This window comes from Sus scrofa, chromosome 9 (assembly GCF_000003025.6).
Source record: "Sus scrofa isolate TJ Tabasco breed Duroc chromosome 9, Sscrofa11.1, whole genome shotgun sequence".
NCBI lineage: Eukaryota > Metazoa > Chordata > Mammalia > Artiodactyla > Suidae > Sus > Sus scrofa.
Window position 1 is genome coordinate 126,004,135 of NC_010451.4, and position 21,443 is coordinate 126,025,577.

Consider the following 21,443-nt stretch of genomic DNA (forward strand, 5'->3'; position numbering starts at 1 on the left):
GATCTGATAAAAATTTTCTTTAGGATATCTGTAGGCATCTGGATTTTGGATTTTAGCTCATGACAGAGAAGAGATAAAAGAAGCCAGAAACAAAGGGCAAACTGAAGAGGTTCCAACCTGCAATTTCCTGAGTAGAGTCCTTAGTAGCTGCTTCCGCTGCCTGAACCCTTCTTCCTCTCCTTGTTTTCCCAGCTGGACCGAATTCCTTAAAACCAGGGACCATGTCTTCTTTGCTCCTCGCTCATCCTCAAGAGAAGGGCTTGCTAGAAGGGATATGCTATTCATTAATTCTCGGGCATTTGCACATGCTTCACACACTTGGGTGCCATTCAATAGTAAACTTCTTAAGTTTTTTGCCTTGTTGAACTCCTAGAGACCTTGGGAAGATCCAGTGGAGGCTGCTGTCCTGAAAACCAGGCAATGTTCAAAGCCGCTAGCTTGATGTGGGGGGGCAACGATGGCTCTGACACTCCCTCCCAGAGGCATGGGTGGGCACAAAGATATGACCACATCCCATCACTAAAATACAACTCTCTCAATAGACCGAGGGTGGGTAAACTCCCCAGGGTCACAGATTCTTATTATATGCTAAGGGATCACCAGCTATCATCTCCATTCGTGTCTTACATCGGGGATTAAGGATATTGATTCATTTATTCAACGCTTTTTTTTTTTTTTAACTTGCTATATGCAAGGACCTATGTTCTGCGAAGGATACAAAGTTTGAAGTCGGGGACCCTGCCCTAAGGCTTTAGGAGAGGTAGATGGCTGGCTGCAGCAGTGAGAGAGGATGACCAGAAGTGGCCAAGTCATTTGGCTGAGAGTTCAGCAAAGTGTTGGGTGGGGGGTAGGGAGACTGGCCTGATTTGTTCTGACTCTTACAGGAAAAGTGGGAACTGGCCAGCTGGGGAAGGGAGGGAGAGGGGGACAAAGGGGACACCATGGCCAAAGTTGAGAGGTGTTCAAGCAAGAATGGATCCAAGCTTGTGAGAAGAGAAGAGTTTTAGTCAACTCCCCCTGAGACCTCCATCAGTTCCATCCAAGCCACACCAAATAAACATACAATCTAAGAAAAAAAACATGCAAAAGTAGTTTCAAATCCCCCTCACCTCCAATTCCCAGCTGGTTGTCAGCCCTAAGCAGAAGCTCCGGAGCCACTCTGGGAATGTTTCTTGCATCCTGGCAGTTTGGGATGGAGGGAGAGAGGCTTATGCCATATCAAGTGTCCCCATCACTGCCAGGCTTGATTTCTCCACTGCTTCTTCCTCTCTTGCCTGAAGCTGCGGGTGTAGATAAAGTTTAAGCTGAGATTATAAACAAGGCTTATGCCAAGGGAGAAAGCAAATACCCATGCCGGGCTCTCCCTGGCCGTGCCCAACCTGAGAATTCGAGTTTCCTGACATAGCAATCCTGTCCACTGCGCTCACCTCTGTTTCTTCTGCACCCACTAGAGTGCCTGCATGTAATAGATGCCTAAGCATTGTTTTTTGGATAAATGAATTTATGGATGAATGAGCAACCATAGATATGACTGAGTGAATACTGTTTTATCTATTCTTATAGAAAGAATAATTGTTTTGTGCAGTGTTGCCCATTGAAAACAAATTCGTTTGAAGAGCAATTCAATTACATCAAGAGTAATTGCCCATTGCTACATTTCAGTTGTAATTCAACTTCTAGAGAAATTAGCATATGCATTTTAAAAGCACAATTTCACCTGACATTAAGTGACTTCCCCGTGGATTCCTTCCCGATGACAGAAAAGCAGAAGTTCCGTAGCACGGCAACGGTGACTCACCTTTCCATCTCTGAGGACAGTGCGACAGTGCCCCCCAGCTCAAGTATGACGTTTGCTGAAAAGATGAAAACAGCCCCATTCCAAATAAGTATGACATCTGGACACTTCTTCAAGGACAAACATTTTATTGCAATATAGGCACTTGGCAGGGTAAATATGTGGTTACAAAGTGTTTTAGGTTTATTTTCTTTAAATAGTGACAGAGAAATCAATCCACAGTGTAGATTTCTTCATTGACGTTGCAGACTGCCAAAGGCAAATCATAAAACACATTTGTTTATGGTGAAGGAAGAAGGCCCACGTAGCCACCTTTTTTTAACCTCAGAAATTGTATCATTCTTTTAGGCAGGGCTGTCCTTTTCTTCCCCACCCTAGAATCGCTATGCAGCATGTACCACTTGGCAGTTTTCATCAAGAAATAAAGTCACTGGTCTGGGAGAACTGTGGAACTCTTTGCACTTACTGTCTCTGATCTGAGGGTTACAAAACCAGACCAGAGAATCTCTGTAATAAAAAGTAGAGGATGGAGCCTGAAGACCTGCAGTTCTTCACACTCAGCCTCTTTACAAAGCTTTTGGACAAACTGAAATCTTATCCTTGTGGTCTCCAGAATGACTTTTTATTTTTTGAATGAGGGTTTACTCTGCATAATGCAAGGCACTACTGTCTCGCCTCTAAGCTGCAAAGGCAAAAAGGATAAGCTAACTCCGTTTCAAGGAAAATATTCTGTCTTGGTGAAAGGTCAAGAGTAAAATAACTAGTTGAAAGTCATGGGATTTTTGCCAAAAACCGTGTCTTGAGGTTTTCTGCATCGCCAATGGCTCTGCCCAGAGGAGCCATCCCCAGAGCGCCTGCTGAGCCTTCTTGTGTTGCTCATTTCAATCACAATAACCTGGCTCCAAACTGGAAATCAGTGAAGCAACACAGACTCAGACTTGCCTAAGTCTATATACTAAAAGTAAGAAAAATTCATTGTAATGTGAAGCTATTCTACACAACCTGTTCAAATGAATAAGGACATTTTTAATGCAAGTTTTCCTGTTCCATCGTCAAATCGCACAATCATCCGACTTAGTCTAGTGGGCTTGTCTTTTGAGAATTACGCACAGAAAAGTTCTTTGTGTTCTCAGCTATGTCTTTCCACTTAGTGTCTGGCCCCTCTGGCCTAAGGATGGGTAAAGGGAAGGCACTGATGTCCATCCATTCAATGAAGTGACACATCCTCTCGCTGAGGGCTGGAAAAATCTCTCAGCTTTCCACGTGTGCCAGAAACCCTGAGGTTAGCAAAGGGAGGAAGTTGGGAAGCTGGGAAGCTCCGGCGTGGGCTCCGCCTGGGCTGGGACCTCCTTGCCTCCTCGTCACCCCAGAGAGAAGGGCTGTCCTTGGCGAGGCTGGGCATGGCTCCTTTGGCTCCTGGCCTCACTGGGCAGGACATCTGACCATCTGGCCACCTGCCCCTTGGACTTTGGACTTGATTTAAGGGAAGACTCCCCAAGGGCAGAAAGCCAAAGTGAAAACATCTCCATGCCTGACAGCGAGCCCCAAATAGCCCCAGCACAGTGGTGGGGTGGGTGATCAGTTCTCATATTTCCTGAGCAGCCTGACACAGGCAGTTCCTTGTTAGGCACTAGGGAGATTAAAGTGACTTGAGAAGCCAGGGAGCCATCATTCAAGGTTGTGTGTGTTTCTAGCAGGAAGTACACAGGATGACTAAACCCTAGTGTCTGTCCTTGAAGAAAGGAGCCCCTGGAAGAGACAGGAAGTAAACAGAACTGCAATATTCTGTGCCAGATGCCAGGATCTGAGTGAGCGCGGGCACTGCAGTGACCTTCCTTACCTATAACGAGATGTGAGGATCTCAACACGCCCAGGAAAGCTGAAAGGGTTCAGCAAGAGAGCGAACAGATGCTGATTCTTTTTCATCCCCTATGACCTAGAAATCCAAGAAATTCCTCAGGGAGAGGTGGAGAGGGAGATACTTTAATTCCTCGTTAAATGCTTAAACTAGGGGACAATTTCTATTCTTTCTTTCTTACTTTTTTTTTTTTTTTTAAACTGGTTGAAAAATTTTTTTGTTTTCCTTGTTTAGAGTTTTATTGAACTGTGCTAATTTCTGCTGTTTAAAGTTTTATTGAACTGTGCTAATTTCTGCTGTACAATAAAGTGATTCAGTTATAAAAACGGAGAGAAACTTACTTGCCAATGATGATCAAAATAAGCTCTCAGGACAGCAGGTTGGAATCTAATATTGAGAATTTGTGGACAATGCAGTACTGGGACAAAAGTTTTCAGAAAACGATCTGATATTTTTCTGAAGGACCAGAGAACACATCTTTTTCATCTTTTGCAAGTAAGCAAATTCCACCTTTAGCCTTACCAGTTAAAGGCTATGATCCGTTTAGAAGATGTATTTCTGTCTATTTCCAACCAAGCGTAAGTTCTGGGAGAGAGGAACAGGGCCATCTTCTCCGCAGTATCCCAGCATCAGTGACAAAACAAGGCTCCGCCTGCTGAACAACTAAACTCATGGTTTCCGATTTTGGCAACATCCTTGGAATTTTATGGTATATAGCTTGGTTTTTCACTTTCTTTCTTTCTTTCTCCCTTTTCATTCCCTCTCTTCTTCTTTCTTTCTTTTTTACTCATTTTATTCATTTATGCCCTTTATTCCCTCCTGGGAATAAACCAGGACTGTTTCAATGGGAAGAGGTGAAATTGTCATGGTTTGAAAATTGCCATATTTTTTCTTTTAGATTAAATTCTTTGGGCCTTTTAATTTATGCTAGACAAGTACCTTTTCTTTTTTTTTTTCTTTTTTTCTTTTTTTGTTACTGTGCCTAATACAGCGTGTGGCGTAGAATAGCTGTTCAAATAATGTTTGTTTAATTGGCAGGCTTTAGGCTTGATAATTTAGCTAAGCTCTTTCTCTGCACCATCTAAGACTAATTTGGAATGCTTTCAGGCTTAAACATGCCAAGGAAATTTCCTTGGCTCATCGGACTTTGTCTAAAAAGTGATTAATTAATGAGAATTAACAAGATTAATTAATAAGAAATGGATAGCAGAATTAGCAACAGGCCCAGACAGTCCCACGCACCTCAACCGTCCTTTGTTTCACGCAGCCTCCCCCAGGATGCCTCAGGCTCTGTGGGGTGGCCCACAGCAGGGGGGGTCTGGTGTTCATTCCTTCCCCTTCCTCCAGCCTGACTGTGGATGAATGCTGAGTCCTTAAGAGATGGTGAGGTTGGCAGAGTGGGAGGTAAAGCCGGATGTACAGTATACATTTGCATTCTTACAAAAAAAAATTAAAAAGCCTTAAAGTGCATTTGAAGAAAATGTGCAGAATGCTCCTACTGTTTTGTCCACCTTCACTTCACTCCCTGCACGCCCTCAGCTGCCTCCTAGCCCACACACTGCATTACCTTTGTAATTCCTATTAAAATGCTAAAGCAATAATTCATGGTGGAACAGTTCAATTCCACAAAGGTTTGCCTCAGTGCGCACGCCCTGTGTGCATTGCCTCTGGCTTCATTCTACAAATTAAGTATTTATACTTTTTTTTTTTTTCTTTTTCTTTTGGTAACCACGTGTATGCAACCCCTACGTGTACCCTTAGCTATATTCTTTTGTCTGAGTTTGTTCAGAGAAAGGCTTTTGCCAAACTGCCCCTTTCACTCCTCCCAGGGCTGTGCTGGGGGACCCTCTGGCTGTGACTCCAGGGTCTCGGTGGTGTTTGGATCATTCTCAACCACCCACGGACACTGGTGAACATGGGCAGCCTCCCTCTCCCCTGCATCCACGCTGGCAGCATCCAGGGCTGTGCTGCACTCCCCTCCCACCAATTCTTCTCCCACAGACATCTGGCTCTCCCTGGGGCTGAGGGGGTCCGAACTGAACATGCAACCTTCTTGGGGCACAGCCTCAGCCTCGACAGCACACACGGCCCCTTCTCCTCCAAGGGCATCCAGTCCGGAAGCCCCCTCTGTAAGCTCCCCTTTGGGGGGCCCCCCGGCCTCTACTTGCTCCTCTGTGGGGCCTGGGCTGCGGGTGCCCTCGCTGAGCTCCCCGCAGGCTGGCTGAGCCTCTGGAAGGGCCCCCAACTCTGCCTCCCCCGCCTCGGCCTCTGGAGCAGGAGGATGGGTCTCTCTCTCATGCACTTGGTTTTCTGCACAGTTGTCCTGACTGGAGGCAGCTGCTTGATGGGCCCCTGTGCAGACTTGGGTTGTTTCCTCTTCTTTTTCCATTTCCTGGGGAACCAGGGTCTCCTCATTTGTATCTTCTTCAATCTTGAGCTTGCCAGACTCCGCTGGTACTTCAATGGTCACTGTCAACAGGTCTCTGAGTTCCTTCAAGGAGCCTGAGGCAGAGGTGGGCTCGGGCTTTTCCTGGGGGGGTTCTTGGTCCTCAGGAGTCTCCTCACACTCCAGCTCTGATGAGTGTGTGCCCAGGTCTCCTGCTGTGTCCTCTGCAGCCACAAGATTCACAGCAGGGTCATCCATGCTTGAAATGATGAGCTGCCCGTCCCCGCCTGGGGGAGGGCTGGGCACAGGGGAAGGAAGGCTTTCTCCTTTGGCCAAAGAACTGGAGACCCCAGACTCCTTCTTTTCCCCTGACTCCTGGAATACCTCATTACTCACGATCTCACTATCTGGACCGCCTGGCAGAATGGCAGAGGCTCTCCTGGCAGGGCTGGCCTGGTTGGACCCTGCAGGAGTTTTTAGATCAGTTAAGCTGGACACGCTTTCGCTGGGCAGGGCCATGTTGTCTTCAAATAAGTTGTGTTTCTTCAGGACAGCAGCTTCCTTTATCACTGAGAGATACCAGAAAACAAAACACAGCATCAATATGCTGCCCTGGCCAACCTGGATTTTCTGCTTTTATCCAGAAGCCACACTTCCTTCTCAGCTTCTCTGGCCTTCTAAATTTCCCAGTTTCAAGTTCACCTTCCATCCACCGTTTTCCAGGTAGCCTTCCCTGATGACCAGAGCCTACAAGCCTGTTCCAAACCCTGAACCTCTGTAACATTCATTCATTCATTCCTTCCCTCATTCATTTATGCGAACGGCACACATTTACTGGGCATCACCTATGGGACAGGCTCTGAGAGTCCAAAGATGAATAAAATGTGACCACTGCTTTCAAGGAGCGCAAATCCATAATAGCATCATTTGTATCATCCAGAGAGGCTCCCACTGCATTTCATTAGTGGCTGGTCTGTGTGGTTCTGGTTTGTCTACCTTGATGAAACTCCTTTAGGGCAGGACAGGCCTTGACTTTCTCTGCTTTTACTTATAACACAGTCCTGAAAGTGTAGCGGGGCCTTAGTATGGAGCATGCAGAGAGTTCTATCCACCTGCAGTGTCCCAGCTGAGCCCGTGGACACCCAGCTCAGCCCTAGAGGCCTCGAGAGCAGTAACATCGATAGTAACAACCAGCAGCTGACATTTCTGACAATCTACCTCTACCTATGTCTGAGCAGGTTGTCCAGTGTCCAACAGCCTCATACCCAATGGGGTGTAATTCACATCAGAGACAGCACGGATTTGTGTATTTGGCATGGTAATTTTCTAGCAGCCAGCAGCAGTGTGTCCTGCTCGAACCAAATCAGTACCTAGTGACAATTTTTTTTTTCTTTTTATGGCCTCACCTGCAGGCATATGCAAGTTCCCAGGCCAGGAGTTGAATTGGAGCTGCAGCTGCCGGTCTATGCCACAGCCACAGCAATGACAGATCTGAGCTGCATCTGTGACCTACCCCACAATATTGGGTCCTTAAACCACTGAGCCACAGTGGGAACTCTGACAATTTCTTGATAGAGAGCAGTCAGGTGGCTGGAGGAAGGGAGTCTTTTTTTCTAATTTGCCTAAAGGTGCTGAGGTGGCAGTGGCCTTGGCTGAGCTCTTCCCTTTGTGCAGATACTGTGCTGGCCTCTTTGTGTTCCTTATCTCACTGGATAAACTGCTGTGACCTGGTGGCTCATGCTTGGCCAGGCTTCTTTGCAGAGGGATTTTTGTGGGTTCTTGTGGGGACCTGACACCTTTCAGGCCTATAGTTTTAGGGATGGCCCTCTCCAGTGTATTTCTATCAGTTTTCCTGTCTACACTTCTATCCCAAGCAAGACCTGATTGCTCGGGGTGCCAGTGTCCCCACAAGACTCACAGAAGATGGAGTCATTGCCCAGTGTCTCTCCCACTGCGGGGAGGTGAGGAATGTGCTAAGAGAGCAGAGCAGCTGGGAAGCCCTGCTACCAAAACTGCTTCTCTAGGCTGGGCTGAGGGCGGTGGGGGTGGGGGGGTGGGGAGAAGGTTGTGGAGCCTGCGGCTGCAAGGAGCCCTTTCTCCGTTGTTGTGTCTGAAACCGCTCCGCTGAGGTTAGCCTCCTTCTCTCTTCCCATCTCTGTTTTCTGCGTCTCCCCAGCAACCGTATCCATCTCCTCTTTCCCTTTCTGAAACAGCTGGAGGAAGACAGCTGTTCACGAGATACCCTCGGTTTAATCTCTCTAAATCTTAGTTTTCTCATCTGAAAAACGAAGCTTAAAATTCCCATCTCACGGAGCTATTATTTGGGTTGAAAGAGAAATAGCATCTAAGAGGCCAGCGGAGTGTGAGCCAAATCACCGCCCCTCCGCTGAGGTGAGCATCCTTCTCTCTTCCCACCCCTGTTCTCTGCATCTCCCCAGCAACCATGTCCATTTCCTCTTCCCCTTTCTGCTGATAAAACCTAGTTGCCCTTATGGGGTCCCCTTCAGGGGGACCCCCCCATTCAGAGCTTTCTCCAGCATCAGGGAAGCCCTCCTTACCTTTCAGGGTTTCATCAAGGAGGATCTGATGTAAAATCTCCTCGTAGACATTCTCAACGTGGATCATATGGGTGTGATCTGCAAAAATGAACTGCTCGTATTTCTGAAGTTCCTGGAGAGGGAGAGATAAGAAGATAAAGGGGACACATCATGAGATGCCAGTTCGCAGAGATGCTATAGAAAGGACGGCTCCCACCCGCCACCCACCTCCCCACCCACCTCCCCACCCCCCTTAGAGGGGGAAGCATTTGGTCACCCTCGTCACTTTTCCAAGTACCATGCCCTGGACTGGACACAGGCAAACACATTTTAAGGCCTTCTGAGTGGGTTGGGGCCTTCCTTTTTTTTCTTTTTCTTTTTCTTTTTTTTAATGCTGACAGCACTTTACTAAGGTATAAGTTACACCCAGAAAAATGCACACATTTTAAAAGTACAGCTCAATGATTTAAAATATGTAAATAGACTCATGCGACCATAACCCAGATCGAGACAGAGAGTGTTTCCACCACCCCCATACCCTGTATATACTGTGGCCAGTCTACACCACAGCTGCCCCCTCCCCCACCCCACGCAAGAGATAAGTACTGATCCGGTACCTATAGCAACAGATTAGTTTTTCTTGTTCTTTAACTTTAGGTAAATGGAATTATGTATTTTGTGTTTGTTTTTGAGATTCATTCGTGTTGCTGCATGTATGAGTAGCTCATTCCTTCTTATTGATAAATGGCATTTATTATACTCCTCTGAATGGATATTGACTGTTATTAGCAGAACTGCTATGAATATTCTTATGGATGGGAAGTTCCCATTGTGGCTCAGTAGTTAACGAATCCGACTAGCAACCATGAGGTTGCAGGTTCGATCCCTGGCCTTGCTCAGTGGGTTAAGGATCTGGCATTGCCATGAGCTGTGGTGTAGGTCACAGGCGTGGCTCAGATCCCATGTGGCTGTGGCTGTGGCATAGGCTAGCAGCTACAGCTCTGATTAGACCCCTAGCCTGGGAACCTCCATATACTGTGGGTGCAGCGCTAGAAAGCAAAAAGACAAAAAAACAAAAAACCAAAAAACTCATGGATGATTTTTGTGAATTTAGGACTTGTCTTGAGTGTATACCTAGAAGGGAGATTGCTGGGTCCTAGAAGAGATGTATGTTTAACTCTATTAGAACAGGACCCCTTTTCAGATGTGGAGACTCTCTAGTCAGGGACTCTTCAGAAACATTTTCCTCTGATGAACGCACTGATTCCCTCAAAGGCAATCCACGTATCCTGCAAAATCCTGTAATACTTCCTGCTTCCCACGTCTCCCCATGGCTTGCCCGTCACCGGTATGAGGACGAGGCAGATACTGAAACAAATCAAACCATATTCCAGCAATTCACTCAGTCCTCTCTGGCCCTAGGGTGCTGGAGGGGGCTCCTGACACCTGTTCTCAGAGAGCCAGGGACTTGGCTGTGGGATTTGATGCCTTTGTCTGGAAGGGGAGGATCGGTAGCCCAGGACCAGATCACAGCAAAACAGGGTCCCTTTATACCCAAGCTTGGGAAAGCCCCAGGATTGAGGAGACATGAGCTTCCATGACCCCTAAAGGGTCTTGGAGACAAGACTGAGATACAGACAGGTGCCAGCTGGACACTGCCCTGGACTGGCTGTGGGACCCTGGGCAAGCCAGGCCACCGCTCTGTGCCTCTGTCTTCCTCTGCAACACGAAGGGCATGGGCTCACGTCTGAACACCCTTTTTCTTTCACTCCCCACGCGGTCTTCCCTTCCTCCATCCCCTGCCTCTGCCTGTCATCCATCCCTCGGGACTGGGGGAAAACATGACCCTGGGAAGTCCTTTTTGACCCCACAGGCAGAGTTGGGCGCCTTCCTCTGAGCTTGGCCATCACGCGTCCCCATAAGGCCCCTGCTATGCTCATTGCAAAGCACACCGTGTGCCAGTCTCCTGCCTCCAGGCTGTGAACTCCAGGTTGGCAGGGACACTGGCCTGGCACAGTGCCTTGATCATATTTTATACATGTTTGCTGAACAAATAGAGTGGATCTTTAAAATTTCAACCAGCTAAGTAATTCTGCGGAAAGGAATCATTTCTAGGGGTACTTATCCTGTTGTGACATGTACACCTTTACAAAACAGGTCTTCTATAGTGAATTGATCAAACTGTGACATATATATAATTCTCTGGACCCATTAAGTTAGAATCCCTGAGCGTGGTCTGGGATAATCAAATTAAAAAAAAAAAATCTCCCTAGGCAATGTTTTTTCTTTCTTTCTTTTTTGTTTCTTTTCTTTTGGTCTTTTTAGGGACGCACCCATAGCATATGGAGGTTCTCAGGCTAGGGTTCAAATCAGAGCTGTAGTCACTGGCCTACACCGCAGCCCCAGCAATGCCAGATCTGAGCCAAGACTGCCACCTGCAACCTAAATCACAGCTCACGCCAATGCTGGATCTTTAACCCACTGAGAAAGGCCAGGGGTTGAAACTTCATCCTCAGGGTTACTAGGCAGATTCATTTCCACTGAACCACAATGGAAACTCCCCCCACCCCAGGCAATTCTGCTTCTTGGTTGACTGTTGCAGATCTCGGAAGCTGTGACTTAAAGAACTAAGGGAAACACACTTCCGTAAAATAAAGAATCCTTCTCTGACTAGCACATGCTCTCCTAGTTTATCATAAATCCAGATGTTCTAAAGTTTCTTGACAGTGATGCAATATCCTTCATTACTAAAAACACTGGGCCTCAGTTTCTTTTGAAACCAAATATTCTTGATTAAAAATGATAAGAGCCTCTTACAGTTTAGGTACCACCCTGCAAATGCCTGGAAAGAGGGGAGCAGATGGGAAAGGGGACTTTTCTGGGAGGTGATGGTCCCAAGGGAGCTGAAAAAGAAAAACAGAACATCTGCTTGCAGACAGGTCCGAGGTGGCCTTAGCTATCCTTTGGACAACTGGACTCTTCCACCTGCATCTGGCAAAAGCGTCAACCACACGGACGGAGCCTTTACCACCCTGACTTGACACCTCCTTTTCTATGAAAGAAATATACCTTCAGAAATAAGTGCCAGGTACTAGATATGCCCATGATGTTCTGAAGAAAAACAGCATTTACAGAATATAAAAATGACCCAAGAAATTCCCGTAGTAAAATTGACTCACACCAAGGAGTTTAATGCTCCAATGACTGGAGACTCTCTAAGCTGCCAAAAGCCCTTTCTACATTCTAAAAAGCTCTTTATCTTTTGTGCCAAGAGGGAGTGGGCCTTGCAAATGCCCAGCTCACAGATCACGCAGCAGTCGTAACAGTAGCAGTGAAGAGCATTTACTAAGCGCAGACCATGTTATCAGTGAGTATGAGCTGGGTTCAGCTTCTGATGGTTCTGCACCTTGGGGCCATGACTTAACCCCTTAGGTTTCCTCGTTGGGGCCCTGAGGATGTGCAGAGAACCTCCTCACAGGGTTGTCAGGAGCATCACCGAGACAATCCACATGAAGTGCCTCGCACATGGTAGGCACTCCTCACGTGTTAACTGATATCATCCTTGTCCTCGCAGTCTTAAGAAGGATACTGCAACGTGTCATTACCTCTCTTTTTCTAGAAGATGAAATCTAGGCCAAGAGAGAGGAACAGTGACTTTCCCAGGGCCCCAGAGCTGATACGTGGAGGACCTGGGACTTGAACTCAGGTCTTGATCCAGCCTCCATAGTGGGCTCACCCATTCCCCTGCTCTGCAGACGAAGGCACACCTTCCCAATCATGGCGGTCACTGATGGCCTAGTGATCACAGCAGCTTTAAGAGCTCTCGGTTGCACTGATTTCAGTAAGCAAAGGTTGTTGAATTTAACAGAACAAATATCCTTCTGGCAATCATGTTACTTATTTCCCTGGATGCAAGTTTCAGAAGATGTGTTGGGCCTGTGAGTCACGCCATAGTGAGGGCACTTGGTATCCTCAGGCATTCCAGGGCAACCCTTAACTTGGCTTAACCTCAGATCATTATTACCCTTTGAGATTTTGCCTCATCCAAGGGTCTGCACATCCAGCCAGCTGCTTGTTTTTGTAAATAAAGTTTTATTTGAATACAGACTGGCCATCTGTTTATGTATCATCTATGGCTGCTTCTGTGCTGTAACAGCAGCACTGAGTGGCTGCAACAGAAATAATATGGCCCCCGATCTCCAAAATATTTACTGACTCTTTACAGAAAAAGTTTGTTGACTCCTCCCTGGTCGTCTACTGTTTGTAAGCACATCATGACCCCCCGCTAAATTAGCTTGAACTCCATAGGCAACAAGAGCAGACTCCGGAGTAAGCCATCTCCTTACTGGTTTACACATGGACGCCAGCGCCTTCTGCATGGTGGGAAGTGTGATTTGAACCAGCGCCTCTTGAAATATCCTCTTCCGGATGGTGCTGCTGTCATAATCATATTGCTGTTAATACAGAGATAGAACATATGCTAAATAACAACATTACAATCTGCTAACTTTTGCTTAAACAAAAACCTAGCTACTTGCTTCATCTCTCTTCCCCCCCGCGGCCCCATAATTTCTGAGGACCCTGTGGTACTTCCAAGGTTTAGAGATCTTTCTGTGCAATTTTCTCACACTCTAGGTGGACGTTGTGACTGATAATGACCCATCTTATCCCCCTAATGCCCCTCCAACAGATACAGAAACTGAGGTAAGATGACTGGGTCACTTTGCTGTACAGCAGAAATTGACACAACACTGTAAATCAACTATAATAAAAGAACATTAAAAAAAAAAAAACCGAGTGACTTCTAAGTTTGAAAGTTGAGGCTAGAACTAGGAGATGGGTTTGCACTCTGGGGCCCCTGTCCTGGGGAGGCACATGGGAGCCATCGTCATCTCCTTCCTTCACTCTAAATCCTGAGAGCAGGATCGGTAGGTTGGAATGATGTCTGCAAAGGAAGAGAGCGTCTGGCTCACGGCTACACTAACACAGTGGTAGGTCTGGAAGTTCAGTGTCTGGAACACGAAAGATGATGATTCGCTCTGTTCCGCATGGAACATCCAAACCTAGAGACCAGGGTTTGGCTTTCGGTGTTGCTTGAAGGGCAGGGGTTGGAGGCTGGTGGTCACAAACAAACTGGCACTTAATCACAGGCATGTACATAGAATGGTCAGGCTAAATAAAGAATGGTTAAAGAGATTTACGCTGGAGACAATACCTAGCGGCAAAAGCACAGCTCTAGTCAAACAACCAAAGGCTACTATGTGGAAGCAAGACATGAACAAAGAGGGGAGAACTAGAAATACCGTATAATGGTGAGAACTTGGGCTTAACACTAGGAAGCATGTTCTTGTAGTTAACAGTATGCAGAGGAGAGCTGGACTGTCCCGAGAGGTATAAAGTGTGTGGATGCTGGAGGTGACATTGGCAAAGATACTATCTTTTCTTTCTTGATGGCAACTTCATTATTATGTGTGTTACCATGACAAATACTGCTTTTAATCTCAATGACTTGGTTGCCAGAGTTTACTACTTCTTGTGAGGCATTAAGATGGGGTTCGAACATAGAGAACAGACTTGTGGTTGCCAAGTAAGAGACAGGAGGGAGAGGGATGGACTGGGGGTTTGGGGGTAGGTGACGCAAACTATTATACTTAGAATGGATAGATAGCGATATTCTACCCTTTAGCACAGGGAATTATATCCAGTGTCCTGGGACAAACCATGATGGAAAGGAATATTAAAAAAAGAATGTAGGTCTTATGTAACTGAGTTACTTTGCTGTATAGCAGAAATTAGCATAACATTGTAAATCAACTATGCTTTAATTAAAAAAAAATAGATCATGTCTGAAATTCAGGGACCACCTCCTAGAGTCTGTGAGACTTTGACCTTCTGCTCCAAAGACCTGTTTAGGGAAAGCAGGTCTTAAAGAATTAGCTGACTAGGTTTAGGGATAGTTTCACTCTAAGCTCACCATTGACTAGCCAGCCTGTCGAGCTTCTGTTAAATCACACGAGATCTTAGGGAGTCAGTTTCCTCATCTCTACAATGGAGACATATTCCCGTGATCTCACAAGTTCTTATGAGGATCAAATGAAACAGGATAGTTTTGTTTGTTTTTTTTAAAGTTTAAAACTATGCTCTATATATGCAAGCTCATATTATTACAACCATTTTAATATACACTCAAGCATGAAGCACATTTAAAACCATTTTACATGGCAGGTATCTCTTGGAGTAGTTCCTTTGCTATGAGATTTTGATTTTTCTAAACATGTTGGTTAATTTAAATGGGCTTTGCTGTACTGTAAACTCTTTGAAGAAAGAGGGTGTGCCTTGCTTATTTTTAGATTCCACGAAATACATATCACAATTGTTTATCGTGGGCAGCCAATAAATATCAAATCCAACTGCTATGCAAGTAAGCCTGGACACGTCCCTTCTGGCTGAGGGACACTGATGCTGAGGACCCAAAGTAGCCACTAGAGGGCAGAAGAGGCATGAAAGTCATGGGCGAACTGCTGCTCGGTGACGTCACCGGTACCTTGGGGGGAAAGACCGGGAGGGGAGGAGAGAGTGCAAAAGAGAACTCGGTATTTTCCGCTTAACAAAAGAAATCGGTCATGGTTTTGCTGCAAGCTTCCCATGAATAAGAGAACAATTTTACCTTTAAGACCCGGAGTTTAACCTTCTCAATGGCGACAGTGGTTTTGGAGGCCTCTCCTTGGAGATGTGGGGAGAGCAACTGCTCGAAAGTGAACACGGCATTCTCCATGAGCTAGAAACCAAAGACAGCACAGAAGCAGACCGCGGTCAGAGGCTGGGACCACCACCCGCAGGTCTAAGTCGGCTTGGAAAGAAGGGAGGGGATATCATCAGAGATGAGGCCCCTGCGGGCACTACCCTGGGGGTGACCCAGGGCATCAGGTCCTCACCTCCTGAAGGATTGTGACACGCACAGGCTCATGGCCACAGTGGGATCGGTGAGAGGTGGAAAGTGCGCGCACATGCGCGCACGCGCGCACACACGATCTATGCATGTACGTACACATGAATGTATCTTTTCTTTTCACCTCTTCTCCTCCTCCCTGAACCGGGAGATCGAGGACACCCACCATCTCCAGTGGGCATCCCCTTCGTCTGTTCTCTGCTACCTGGAGCCAGACCTTAACAAAATGAGGTGGGAGGCCTCTCCAATGATTTTTTTTAGCTCCTCAGTTCTGCCTCTCCACTTTCAGGTGATGTAAACCACTTGAGCACATCTCTCACCCCACTTCCCCGCTTCCCGTCCTCCTTCTCTTCCTGCCCCTGCCAGGCTGGGAAGGGAGGCAGGGTCGGAGCTCGGTGGAGACAGTGGCCACGTGCTTCTCGGTTAGGACACGGAAGTAGTTCAGACTTCTTCTTCCGTTAAACTCTTGACCAGATTTGTTCTTGGTTTGTTTTTAATCCCTCACAACTCGGAGGTTAGATAATACACAAAATGTGCTACTCAATCCTGTTATAATGTTTAAGAAAAAAATGCTTTCTTCCCCACGCCTGGGATGCAAAAGCATCTGACACAGGGACATGGTACCTTTCTCACAGCGCTTCCAATGCTGTACTGAATTTACCCAAGGATCTCTCACTATCGGCTCCCTGAAGTGGGGTCTGGCGCTGTGTCCAGCCCCACAGGAATCTCCCCTGGAACACATCTTTGAAGTAGCATCGTGCTCTTATGGCTTCCATGATCACAGCCTTCACTAGAATATGCACTGAATTTGTGCTATTCATTCCTGTTCCTCAAGAAAAAGTTCCTTGTGGGGAAAAGAGGAACCTATCAAACAGACATAAGGAATCCAAATTTCGAGCTGCGATGGACTGATTGATTTACTTTTAACTAGGTTAGGGAATGAACTCGAGCCAGTGGTTCTCCATCCTGGCTGCAAATTAAAAGCAGTTGCAATAGAAGTGAAGATTTTTTTTATGTTGCCAAAAAAAAAAAAAAAATCAGAATCATGGAGAGTGTGGCCTAGACATCGCTATTTCTTAAAAGCTCCCAGATGATTCTTATGTGCAGCCACTGTTAACAGCACTGATTTGACAAATCAAGTAATTGTCGATTCACGCTGCTTCATTTCCCTGAGATATTTCTTCTCTGCGATGCTCATCAGCATGAAAATATGAAGTCGGCTGGACTAGGACAAAAATACATTCTCTCTCAACATGATGACTAAAGAAAGGGGCCCTGGCTCAGTTCCCCGAGCTACCTGGGCACACCTGTCTCTTTTGCTGCACTTGTTTCTCTGCTCCCCACCCTCATCCACCTCGGACAACCCCACCGTCCCTACCTCTTGCATGTAGTTCTGTGTCCTCTGGATCACCAGGTCGATGTGGGGGAATCTGAAGCGGCTCTTGAGATCCTGCAGGTGCTCTTGAAGCAGGTTGACTTTATCATAACATGGTTCCATCTTCACAGAATCCAGTGGAAGATTCATAAGCTGGTCCAGAAGCTGCATTTTAGTGAAGGGAAAAATTATACACCTTCACACTTGGGAACCATAGTACATTCCTATTACATTTTACACAAATTCTAAACAATCACACGTATGTTATTAGAGAGAATCCCTTCGTGGATCACTGCATCGGTGACATCTTCAGTGTCCTGTTTCCTTCCCTTGTTGGCTCCCTGGGGGCAGTTCTATTACTAACTTGGCGATTGGGAGAAGAACCAGCTGGATAATGGGAGCACCCCAGGGTGCATTCTCCGGGGCTCTAGTCTTTCCATGCTCTTGATAGACCCCAAGCACCCACCTCCAGAGCTCAAGAGCTCAGGCAGGCTCTTTGGCACATGGACCTGCAGCTGGGCCCAGGAACCTCCAAAGCCTTTTTTACTGAGTGACTCCCTCTCAGAAGACCCCAGGGAGGTCAGGAGGTGCCCTGGACTCCAAGAGCAAAGCCAGAGTCCCCGCCATTCTCTGAGGCTCTCTGCCAGGGCCCACAGAGCTTCCCTCTGCTAGTGGATAGGGAGGTGGGTGAGATAGAAAGAGGCCAGGCCTGGAAGAGGTATCCAGCTTTAAAAACCGGGGTCCCCCTTCCTCTAGTTTATACCAGTTATAACTTGACCAATGAGACCATGCAACTTCCAGCAAGAGGACAGCGACAGACCTCGTCTGTGAAAGACCTCAACGTACTCTCACACTGTAAGCATTGTTGCCAACAGAATCCATCCTGTTTTCCAAGCTTATTTAAAGGTAATTTTAAAAATAGAATATTGAAGATCTAGAGTAAAAAGCAGGGAGGGTGGAGAAAGAGAAGCTAGAAAGAAAGGTGCTGAAAATGGAGGCTTAGGGAGAACCGGAGAGTACCTAGTAATAGGGTGGGTGTGAATGATACAGGATGTGCTGGCTTGAGTTCCAGGTCACTGAAAAGAGATAAATCTAGATTTCTAGATTTCTCTAAATAAGAATTTAACAAGGGCCCACTTTCATTGTACATGTTAAAGGAAAACTTTACTCCCTTTAAGAAATGAGTTCTTAGAATTCCTGTCGTGACTCAGTGGTAAAGAACCCAACTAGTATCCATGAGGATGTGGGTTCGATCCCTGGCCTTGCTCAGCGGGTCAGGGATCTGGCATTGCTGTGAGCTGTGGGGTAGGTCACAGACACAGGTCCAATTTGACCCCTGGCCTGGGAACTTCCATGCACCACAGGTGTGGCCCTGAAAACCAAAAAAAGTAAAAAAAAAAAAAAAAGAAAAGAAAAGAAAGAAAAAGAAAAGAAAAAGAAATGAGTTCTGGGGAATTTCCTTTATGGTTCAGTGGGTTAAGACCCCAACATAGCCTCTGTGAGGATGTGGGTTCGATCCCCGGCCTCACTCAGTGGGTTAAGCATCCGACGTTGCCCCAAGCTGAAGTGTAGGTTGCAAATGCAGCTTGGATCCAGTGTTGCTGTGGCTGTGGTGTAGGCCTGAGGCTGCAGCTCCAATCTGAATCCCTAACCCAGGAACTCCCATATGCCGCAGGTTTGGCCATTAAAAGAAAGAAAGAGAGAAAAAAAGAAATGAATTCTGGAGCGCTCCATTGAAGTGGAATTAATATTGATCAAAAGCGTACTGTCCAGAGTTCCCTGGTGGCCTAGGAATTAAGGACTTGACACTGTCACTGCTGTGGCTTGGATTCAATACCTGGCCCAGGAACTTCCACATGCCATGCGCTCAGGCAAAAAAAAAAAATTTTTTTTAAAGCATGCTGTCAAACTTGCCCCTTGTCACATAATTTGTAATGTGTCTATTTTTTTTAAATATCAACTAAACAGACAGGAGAGGAAAAATCCATTATCACTTTGCTCCTATAAGCCTGGCAAAAGTTTAAACAAATGATTCCCTAGTGTTGATGGGACCATAAGGGAGAAAGTCCTCCATCACGTACAACGGTTGGAAATGTAAAATTTCAGTCCTTATTTTGGGATGAAAATGGAAACATCAGTTAACATGAGAAATGTTCCTTTCGACTCACCAATCCTGTCCCAGGAATCTATCCCACAGAAAGAAAAGCATCAAAGTATATGAATATATGTAAAAGCTATTTATTGCACATTTGTTCAAGGTGCCAGCATCATTGGGATGGTTGAATAAACCATGGTGTATTCATACATGAAATATTAGGCAGCCGTTACAAAAAAATGATTTAGAGCTAGAACTGGTAACTTAAAAACAGTTCCATAAGGTATTTTTGAATGAGAAAACTGAAAAGCAGAGCAGTATATATAATTCAGTCCCACTTTTATAAGAGAAAACAATCTAAAAAAAACATAGCCTATAAAATACATGTGTTTTATATAGTATGTAAGCATGGAGAAGAGCACAGAATAGCATATGCCAAGTCGTTGACGGAAGTTATGTGAGTGGGGCAGGGAGAGAGTAAAGGCAAGTTTTAAAAGAAGCTACAGTAAGAAACCTTAAAATATTTATGAAATGATCTCATTTATATAAAATTCTATGTTTGTAGGCATACAGAAAAAAGAAAGGAACAGAGGTATCTGGCTTTGTTCACTGACTTGCAGGTATATCCATTGTAACACGGCAAGTATAAAATAAATCTGCCCAGTTATGTCTGTCAGTGATTCTCAGGTGCATCAAGTCCTCTGGAGGTCTTGTTAAAAAAGACTGCTGGGCCCTACCCCAGAGTGTTTGATCTGGTGCATCATCAGTGTGGCCCGAGAATCTGCATGTTTTGTAGGCAGGTGACGATAAAGATGCAGGCTCAGGGACTGCACTTTGAGAAATATTGGTGTTTTTGTTTTTTTTAAAATCATGATTCTCTCTATATTTATTTTTTACAGTCACACCTGTGGCATATGGAAGTTCCCAGGCTAGGGGTCGAATTGGAGCTGTAGCCTCCGGCCACAGCCACAGCCACAGCCACGCTAGATTTGAGCCACATCTGTGACCTACACTGCGGTTCGCAGCAACACCAGATCCTTAACCCATTGAGCAAGGCCAGGGATCAGACCTGCATCTTCATGGAGACTAGTTGAGTTCTTAACCCCCTGAGCCACAGTGGGAACTCCTATGTTTAGAAACAAACAAACCAACAAACAATTTACATAAATGAAGACCTATACGTACATACTTGTATGAACAAGAGAAAAGCATGTGGAAACACATACTAAGCTATTTATATTAGTTAATTCAGGGAGCTGGGAGAGGAGATGGCCTGGGAGTTGGAAGTAGACTAGAATTCGGTGGATATGGGTGATGGTGATTAATTTTGCCTTTGTATAAATATTTGAATACATTGTTTAACTCGTCTGGCCATGTTATTAGTTTTGCAACTTGAAAACTATTAATAAAGGAAACCAGGTAGATGGATGGATGAAGGGTGGATGAATAATGTGATTGGATGTATACCAGAAAGACTAGATGAATAGATTGTCAGGCAAATGAAAGGAAGGAAGGAAGGAAGGGAAGGAGGGAGGGAGAGAGGGGAGAATAAATGAATGAAGATAAAGACCCACAAAGAGACAGCCCCCGGTGGACCATTCGTACTCCACTCCTCAGCTTCATATCTTACCTCCTTTAGCCGGGCACCGTCTTTGGTGGTCTGAAAGTTCTGGCTAAGTTCATCTACTTCTTTTTCAAAGAGTGAGCGTACTTCACTGAATCCTGAGCTCACTGGTCCCATGAGCTCCTCCAGAATGGATGCCAGGAATGGCTGCACGCTCTCCGCACAGCTACTCTCTGCTGGCTGGGCCACCATCGCTGAGGGAGGAAGAGCCAGAAAATTGTGAGTGAAAAGCAAAATTGGATTCGGAGGCACTGGAGCCGGGCCAGGGCTGAGCGGTGCCCTACAAAGCCATTTAACAGCCAAGGCAAGCTCAAATGGGCAAGACAGACCAACACAGTGAGTCCTGTGCCAGAATGGAAAGCCATCAGGTGCCTTGAGAACTGGAACAAAGAGAACCTATCCCCTCCCTCAGATTACTTCTGCCCTGAGATGAAATGCATTTTTCTGCTTGGTCCCTATGAATATATATGCCCAATACAAAGAAAGAAAATGCAATGATCCGTCTTTTTACTATCAATCATCATCAGCATAAATGCATAGTTTTGGAGTTTCCTGGTAGCACAGTAGGTTAAGGATCTAGGGTTGTCACTGCAGCAGCTCAGGTCACTGCTATGGTGCCAGTTTGATTCCTGGCCTGGGAACTTCCACATTCTGCAGGCACAGCCAGAAAAACTGCATAGTTTGTCTTCTAAAAACACAGCGTATAAGTTTTAATTCATTTCTATAAGAGTTAATCATTGAATACAATTCAATTTCCCTCAAAGGCCTTTTTAAAAACTCAACTACAGTCTTTTTCTTTCTTTCTTTTTTTTTTTTTTTTTGGT

At 45.8% G+C, this 21,443-nt stretch overlaps 1 protein-coding gene across 1 annotated transcript in view; it reads right to left on the reverse strand.

Annotated features, from left to right (window-relative positions):
* FAM129A (protein Niban-like) overlaps positions 3,359-21,443 on the reverse strand; it is a 165,087-nt gene continuing 147,002 nt past the window's right edge. Inside the window, exons 9-14 of the mRNA NM_001243219.1 lie at positions 20,626-20,813; positions 16,904-17,065; positions 15,244-15,354; positions 12,923-13,030; positions 8,598-8,709; positions 3,359-6,608 (exon numbers count right to left, since the gene is read on the reverse strand). Of these exons, the coding sequence (NP_001230148.1) occupies positions 5,470-6,608; positions 8,598-8,709; positions 12,923-13,030; positions 15,244-15,354; positions 16,904-17,065; positions 20,626-20,813 (1,820 nt within the window). The 3' untranslated portion in view covers positions 3,359-5,469. The remainder of the gene's footprint in view (positions 6,609-8,597; positions 8,710-12,922; positions 13,031-15,243; positions 15,355-16,903; positions 17,066-20,625; positions 20,814-21,443) is intronic.